Below are 8,973 nucleotides of genomic sequence, written 5' to 3'. Positions count from 1 at the left end.
GTGGCTACAGCCCCATAGATCTCATCCAGGATAAGGATGACCACAAGGTTGATGATAACTGCTGTTGCTGTCACCGTGACCCGGACATTGGAGCGCGTGGCTTTGTTGAGAGACAGAGCAGCTGCAGTTGTGATCCGATATACAATCACCCCAAAGACAATCGAGAATGTCAGGGCAATCTGTTCAGGGAAAACAGAAAAAGGGACACATCAGCAGGTGATTATTCAACACCTACTATTTGTTCAGCCAACAGTACTATTTGCTGTTGTCAGGTATTATCAATCTGAAACTCTTTGATGGGTACAAAGAAAACTGCAACCTCTCCAAATTCTTAGGCAAAATTCTGAGTATAAGTGCATTTTCTAGAGAAGAGCATCTTTAGTTTTCACTAGATTTCAAACAGTTTACAACACACACACACGCAAATAAGAACGACACAGGAGTACACAACACACACAACGTGATTTCTTTCACTAAAGAGCTTTAGATCTGCTATGGAGATACGATGAACTCCTTCTAAGCCACAGTAAATAGTACCTGACAATGTACTAAGTGTTAAATGAAAAGTATGATTGCTCAAAAAACTTTGAGTACAGAGGAGTAAGAAAATCTGGGTGGTCAGGGAACAGTCTGTGGACAAAGACAGGACCTTCCCTGAGAGGACACGGGAGCCATTGAAAGTATGTGAGCTGAGGAAGGGATGGGTGGAAGCAGAAAGAGAGTCCAAAGAAAGATAAATCAGGAGCGAGACGTTCAGACCCTTAGTCCTTAGGGTGAACAAAATATCACCATATGATTTCTCTACCAGGTAACCTGAAATGCAGAACTCAGATTTCTCATTGGCACAGAACTCTCCCAATGAAGGTTTACCAGACCTCTAAGTGTTCCCCCATCTCCTCTTTCTAAAACCTGAGAATAATAAGGGACTCTCCTAGACCTGATCTGCCCCACAGCCCCACCCCTGTCCCATGTCCCCAGTTCCCTTCCTCGCTCCTTCACAACCAAGGCAAGATTGTTTCCAGGAAGCACAAGGATGTTATGAGAAGACAGTGCCCTGAGAACGCCTCTCAGGGCAGAGGGAGGAGAGGCAGCTGCTGGGTGCATGCCCTGCTCAGAGCGATTCTAGTTTGCTTCCATCAAGTGAAGTTTTCTTTCTTCAGACTCTCTCTGCAAAGGAGGCTGTCCAGGGGCTATTTTTTTCTGGAGAGCAGGAGATGGGGTGTTGGCTATGGAGGCCTAAATGCAAAATATGCGGAGAGAAAAAGGTAGGGGGAAGGCTCCCCTGAAAAAATAAACTGCACTGAACTACACATTCTGGAGTGGAGGGAAGGAGGGGAGAGAGGAGAGAAGGAAAGGGACAGAGAGAAGAAGGGAGGGATGGGGGCTCAGGCTGGGGCAGTGCTTTGCAAAGTGTGAATGCCACTCTGCAGGGCTGCCAGTGGGTTGCAGATGTGCCCAGGGATGGATGTCTTCAGACCTCTGGCAGGTGCCTGTGGGTGGTAGGCTGGCATGTGCTAGTGGCAGTCTCAGCTCCTTATCCCCATAGGCTTCAGAAATGCCCGTAATTGCCCTGTGGGCTGCAGTGTGATAAGGAAGCCCTTGGTGATGAAGGCAGGAAGGTGGCATTCTCTGGGTGGAGGGAGGGTATGTGTGAGGGCGTGTGGGTGGAGGAGAGGTTAGGTGGGAAAAGGCCTCCACGGGAGGCCCCTCTGCTGCTGCAGGGTGGAGGTGGGGGCAGCAGCAACATCAGCCTGCAGGACTGAAGAGGGACAGGCAGCTACCACGGAGGTGGGAAACCCTGGACATGACCTCGCCCCCTCCCACAGTGTAGACATTCTCACTTCCTGTTCCTCTGGGAGTTCCACCAGGCAGTAAGGGCCTGGAAAATACGATGTGAGATTCTTATCCCCCCAAATCACTTTTGCAGTAAAGACTACTGATGGAAGTATCGATGAGGCAGTGGGAGGGAGACCCGATGAGGCAGTGGGAGGGAGACTCAGGCATTGGGGAATGTGTGTGTGTGTGTGTGTGTGTGTGTGTGTGTGTGTGGTGGTGGTGGTGAGGCGGGGGTTGGGGTTAGGGAAGACTAGGGAAAAAAACAATGGCTAAAACATCCTTTGCTTTAGGGGCTTAGGGGTGGGGCATGGAAGATTAAGTGGGGAGAGGGTATCAACTTCTGTCCTTTTCTAAGAGGCACTACTGCCAAACTGGGGAAGTAAGAACTCTCTTTCTTGCTACTCAAAATGTGGTCTCTGAACAGGGTGCATCAACTGAAAGTCTAATAGAAGTGCAGACTCTCAAGCACAACTCCAGACCTACAAGAATCCCATTTAAATTCCAGAAGTACCGCTGTACTCTCTGAAAGCCCTCATTCCCACCTCCCTCCCAATCCCGCCACCTCCCTTCCTCCTGAGCCCCAGCCCTACCATGCCCTTCCACACCCCAGCCACATTGGGCCCAACTTTCTGTCCCTCTGCAAAAGTCAGGTTTGGAGCCTCTCTTTTGTAGTTTCCCACAGCATCTCAAAATCCACAGAGTTTTAAAGCTACAAGAGTTTGAACAGTACCAACCCAGCTGCACAACCATTTTGCAGACAAAAAAAAAAGGCATGGAAAATTGAAGTGATTTGCTCAAGGCCATGGGACTACAATCTTGCAGACTGCAACCCTGGTCTCTTAGATCATGGTAGGAATTAAAGAATTTTCATATTTACGGATCATCCACACGCAGCCTTCAGTCTCATATATAATGAAACTGAGGCCCAAGAGGCAACAATTTGATCATCCAAGGTCTGGAGAGCACACGGCAGAGCTGAGATGTGAATGGGGATGACATCAACTCCAGATGACCCATTCAGTCCTCCTTGGTGTCGTCATTCAGAGTATGAATTCACCAAGCACTAGTCCTTTTTTACAACCGTGTAAGATATGCCTTTTATAGATGAGCTTTAATGATGATCCAGGATTTGAACCCTGCTATACAGTTCCAAAGTCTACAACCCCATCCTGGCATCAGAAGCCACATCTCTGGCACTAAATCCAGTACTATTTCCACCACTTGTGACTGCATTATTGATTTTGTTTATTAAGTTCGTCAGATATCTTGTGGCCACATACTATGCTAACCACACACTGCATATAGTCCGTGTTTGCAATCAGTCTTCCCCAGCTAGGCCAGCCTCTGCGTCATGTAGTTGCCTAGTGGTTTTGGGGTGTGGAAACTGTTTGGTAAAGCTTTGCTGGTCCCCAGCTCCAGGAGATTGAGCTGCCCTGCACACGGTCACCTTATTATGGCCCCTGTTGCTTTTGGTGTTTTAATCCCATAACTTTACTTCTGGGCATAACCTAGCTCAATCAATGTAAGGCAGGCTACAGAGTCCAGAGTCCTATTTACTACTCTAAGGACAGACAGGATACAAAGGTGGCTTCCTTCCTACCCCCCACGACTTGCATTCTGAGGCAGAGCTGAGAAAACCATTGCATGTGTATGAGGATGAGCCTGGTGGCAGCTGGACAGATTTACAAGCCTCAGATCCTGAGCTTCCAAGATGCTCTGAGCAGAGGGCAGGGAGGTTACTCAGGAAAAAGCACTGGAGGAAATAACCAGGGGAGGGAACTTTTCCAGAAAAGGGAGACAGAACAAGGAGAAAAGCGCAAAGCAGAGGCCACCTCTGCTGATCCAGTGGGACAGTGCCCAGTCTAAGGCATGACCCACAATATTAGTTCAAGTATAAAAACACACACACCACACACATCCATATGTATACACACAGCCATACAGACATGCTAACAACTTCATTCCTGACATAATACGCCTTCTCTGCCATCCACCTGATTTATTTACACATTCAGTTATTCATCAAACATGCCTTGATCACCTCCTTGGTTCCAGTCACAGTTCTAAGTGTCAGTGATATATTAGTGAAAAAAACAGATAAGAAGTTCCACCTTCATGAATTTGGAAAAGATAGATAATAAACTACCAAAGAGGTCAAATACATACCATCTCTTGTGCAATAATTACCATGGAGACAAGTAAGACACAACGGAGGGCAGGGACTGGATGCAATTTTAATAGGGTGGTCGGGGAAGAGACAGGTGAGAAAGTGACCCTTCTGCAAGAACCTGGAGGAGGGAACTGTGGGATGGGTGCCCAGGCAGGGGGTGGGCAAGGGGAGAGGTGTGGTGGAAGAGGGGTCAGCGGTGAGGAGGGGGGCAGTGTGGCAGTGTAAGGATATCAGCTTCTATACCTCAGGAGCTAGGAAGCCATCAGAGAGTTTTGTGCAGAGGAGAGACATGATTTGATTTAGGTTTTAAGAAAACAGCATGCTGACAATCTGTCATCAGCAGCGTGCAAACAGGGGGATCAATTAGGAGGCAGGAGTCTAGGCTGCAGAAGTGGGTTTCTGAAGGGGAGGTCTCAGCCAACAAGTGTACGTAAATGACTGCTTCAGGCACCGGAGAAGCCAGGCACTTAGCTCAAGAGGAAGAAATGTCGCCTCCTCAAGTCCCCCCCTTATAAAGAGAAAAGAAGAGGAATAATTCAACATGGAAAGAAACTTTAGCTCAATACACTGGGTTGAAGAAGAGAAAGAAAATTCATCCTTGTCCACACTGGCATCTAATACATTGGGGTAGATAAAATAGCACTATGTTCCCATTGCCCCCTGAAAAATCCCCCAAACGGATCCGGCAGATTGCCATTCATAAAACCTCCTAACGGCCGTGGTCCTGGAGTCCTCTCCTTAGATTCAATTATGGGATGGAGGAAGGAATGAAATGAGAGATAACAGTAGGTGTCTTTGGCTTACCCTAATTCCATGACAAAAAATTGCTCTTCCGTGAACACCACACAGAACCCCTCATCTCATGCTCCACCCTTTGTTCCAAGCAACCCTTTCCTTCAGAAGGCTGGTGTTTTTATTTTTTGTAAGTGAAAAAAAAAATGGGAAAAAGGTAATGTCAAATACAGATTTTTTTTTTAATTGAATAGGCAGAGGACCATACAATTTGTTGTCCAACCTGGAATACTTCTGAGAGGGGATAAAAGGGATGCTATGAATAATCCTCCCAGATCAAGAAGCTACACCAGGGTGAGCCTGTAACCGTTACACCAGGGTGATGTGGAAGGCAGCTCCAACCCACTCCTACCACTCTGCTCCAAGCTCCTGCCCACACATTCCTCTCCCCAGCACTTTCTGGTGGTTGTTCAGAGTCCCCAGACATAGTGAGATTATCAATTAGTTCTTGGTTTTATATCAAAAGAGTTGGAGTTGGGTGGAGCTGGGAAAGGGAAGATAAAAAAGAGAGATAATCAGCTATTATTCCTGAGCAAGGCAAAAGAATTTCCCACTCTCCAGCCTAACTTCGGGAAGGTCTCTAAGGAATTAAGAAAACAAAACCAAAAACTTAGAACTTTCACAAGATGACCCCTTTGACTCAGTTTCTAATACTTGTGGAATGGTGCTCCAATAGTGTGTTTGTTGATGGTAAGGATGATAGTTCTTCTCCCAGACAGCAGATGAGCTTCTCGTGTCAGCTCTGTCCTTCCCTGACTTAGCAGCACACCTGACACCATGGCTTGCCCTCCTCCTTGAAATACTTTCTAGACTTCCAGGACTCCCTGCTCTTTCTCCTTCCTTGCCAGTCTCCTTTCCTGACTCCCCCTCATATTCCCCAACTTGAACACTGCAGTGAACTGGCACTCAGTCCTTGGACTTTTCTGCATCTATGCTTGTTACTTGGCAATCTCACGCAGTCTTATGGCTTTAAATGCCTTCTGTGGTATTAGTCTCCAGCCTGGATGTCTCCCCTGGATGCCAGATTCACATCCACCATGAGGGCAATTCCAGAATCCCTGCCCACGCCACTAAGGGATAGCTGCAGTATGTTGGTTACTCGGGATGAAAGCCTTAGAGTCATCTTCGACTTCCCTATTTTAAACCACGTGTTCATACTCTTTCCGGTCTACCTTTAAAATATTAATAGACCACTTTCGCTATCACTCTGACCCAGGCACCACACTTCTTACACTGTTGCAGGAACTCCTGCTGGGTCTCCTTCTTCCCACCCTTGCCTTCCGACCAGCATTTTCTCACCTCGGCATCCAGAATGACCATTTTGAAATATAGGTCAGATCCTGTCTCTCCTCTACAAAATCTCCTACTGGGAGGCTCTCATCTCACGTAGAGTAGCTCCCCCATCCTTGCTGTGGCTTGGGTCCCACCTGCAGGACTCCCCTCACCTCTCTGACTGTGTTCCTCCTGTGCTCCCTCCCAGCCACACAGTAGGTCCCTCGGTACACCAGGCACCTCCCACTTTAGGCCTTTCCCCTTGCTATTCCTTCTGCCTGGAATGCCCCCCCGAGAACATCCATGTGGCTGGCTGCTTGCTAAACAGTCATCTTCTTAATGAGGACTTCCTTGATCAACCACGTTAACACACGCACTTTGTGTATTTTTTTATTTTATCATAAACATATAGACAAATCCATTTTACACACACACACACACACGCATGCATGCACACACACAATTTAATAAATAAAGCAAGCACCAGCATGACCCAGACCAGCACCGCCAGCAGGTACACATGCCCTTCTCCGCAGCACAGACACGGCCCCCCACCCCTGCTCCGTCTGCCTTTGTATCCAAACACAGTACTGAACTCTGTGATAATCATTCCCTTGCTTATCTTTCCAGTTTTATCACTTAGGCATCCTTAAGCAGTGTGGTTTAGTGTGTAATCTTTCTGAACAATACATGAGTAGAATTAGACTGTATAGATTCTTTTGTCTGATTTTTTTAACTGGTGTTTTTGTGTACAGCTATTAGTCTGCTCATTTTCATGCTCATGTGTTATTTAACTATATAAATATGCCTGAATGTAGTCATCTCTTCTAGCAGTGATAAGCATTTGGATTGTTTCCAGTTTGGGTTATTATAAACAGTGCTTTCCTAGATGTGCTGGTACATGTATTTTGCTGTGTGTGCGTGTAAGTTTCTCCAGGGCATATACCCAGGAGTGGAATTTCTGGGCCACAGGATACACATATTTTCAGTTTTACTAGATAACACTAAGCTGTGTCCACAATGGTTTCTTTCCAATGTATACCTCCACCAGCAGTGTATAAAAGTTTCTTAGAATGCATATCTTTTCCAATACTTGTTATTGCTAGACTTTTAAATTACAGCCTGTGTGTCGGGTATATGTGGGTCATTATGAAAGTTGTGAGATACACAAAAATCAAAAATGTAAAATCTACCTGAATGGAAACAAATGAAGACTTGCCAGCAACACTGATAAGCTGAGGGACTTGAAACTTGCACAGGGGAATCAGAAAGGACACTGTTGACTGTGTTTCTTGGAAGTGAAATTAACGAACCATAACACAGTCTGTTTTAAAACTTTTATAGTGACCCACATATTGGTACTTCCTTGGGGTTTAAATTAAAATTCCCAGGATTACTAATGAGTTTGGGTACTCTTTTATAGGTTTATTAGCCATTTGGATTTTCCCTTTTATTAAGTATCTTTTCAAGACTTTTCCCCATTTTTTACTGAATTGCGTGTCTTTATCCATCGGTTTGTACTTCTTCACATGTTTAAGGATAATTCTTTGTAAGTTGCAGTTGTTGCAAATATAGTCTCCTACTCTAGAAGATATTTGCAGGTTACGTCTCTGACAAAGGTTTAATAACCAAAATCCACAGAGAACTCAAACGTATTAGCAAGAAAAGAACAAGCGATCCCATCTCAGGGTGGGCAAGGGACTTGAAGAGAAACTTCTCTGAAGAAGACAGGTGCACAACCTACAGACATATAATAGAGAAAAGTCTTGAAAAGATACTTAATAAAAGGGAAAACCCAAATGGTTAATAAATGTATAAAAGAGTACCCAAACTCATTAGTAATCCTGGGAATTTTGATTTAAACCCCAAAATGCTCATCATCCTTAATCATCAGAGAAATGCAAATCAAAATTACTTTGAGATATCATCTAATTCCAGTAAGATTAGACCACGTCACAGAATCCCAAAACCAGAGATGCTGGAGTGGATGTGGAGAAAAGGGAACACTTCTACACTGCTGGTGGGAATGCAAACTAATATGATCCTTTTGGAAAGATGTTTAGAGAACACTTAGAGAACTAAAAATAGAACTGCCATTTGATCCTACAATTCCTCTACTAGAAATATATCTAGAAGACCAAAAATCACACTACAACAAAGATATTTATACCAGAATGTTTACTGCAGCCCAATTCATAATTGCTAAGTCATGGAAGAAGCCCAGTGTCCATTGACCCATGAATGGATCAATAAATTGTGGTATATGTACACCATGAAATATTATGCAGCCTTAAAGAAAGATGGAGACTTTACCTCCTTCATGTTTACATGGATGGAGCTGGAACATATTCTTTTTAGCAAAGTATCTCAAGAACGGAAGAAAAAGTATCCAATGTACTCAGCCCTACTATGAAACTAATTCATAGCTTTCATATGAAAGCTTTAACCCAATTATAACCCAAGAATATGGGGAAAGGGGAGAGGGAGAGGGAGGGGAGGGAAGGAGGAGGATGGGTGGAGGGAGGGTGATTGGTGGGACCACATTTATGGTTCATCTTACAAAGGTACATGTGAATCTTTCTCAATGTAGAATATAAATGTCTTAACACAATAACCAAGAAAATGCCATGAAGGCTGTTAACCAGTTTGATGAAAACATTTCAAATTGTATATAAAACCAGCACACTGTACCCCATGACTGCTTTAATGTACACAGCTATGATTTAATTTTTAAAAAATAGATAAAAAATATATATATATTCTCCCACTCTGATGACTTGCCTTCTCAGAGTGTTTATCAGGTCCTCTTATAAACTTAAAGTCTCAATTTTAATATAGTCAAAATTACCAACATGTCATTATGATTGTGCTTTTTTTTTTCTTATTTAAGAAATTCTGGGCTC

The 8,973-nt window shown here is 44.5% G+C and overlaps 1 protein-coding gene across 1 annotated transcript in view; it reads right to left on the bottom strand.

The window, feature by feature from the left end:
• Positions 1-8,973, bottom strand: part of ANO2 (anoctamin 2) — a 337,924-nt gene that overhangs the window by 76,927 nt on the left and 252,024 nt on the right. Inside the window, exon 16 of the mRNA XM_012809303.1 lies at positions 6-179. Within this exon, the coding sequence (XP_012664757.1) occupies positions 6-179 (174 nt within the window). The remainder of the gene's footprint in view (positions 1-5; positions 180-8,973) is intronic.

The sequence above is a fragment of the Otolemur garnettii genome, unplaced genomic scaffold (genome assembly GCF_000181295.1).
Source record: "Otolemur garnettii isolate 467f Iridium unplaced genomic scaffold, OtoGar3 scaffold00104, whole genome shotgun sequence".
Lineage (NCBI taxonomy): Eukaryota > Metazoa > Chordata > Mammalia > Primates > Galagidae > Otolemur > Otolemur garnettii.
Note: the sequence above shows the minus strand (reverse complement) of the source record. Positions and strands in the feature narration are given on the sequence as shown.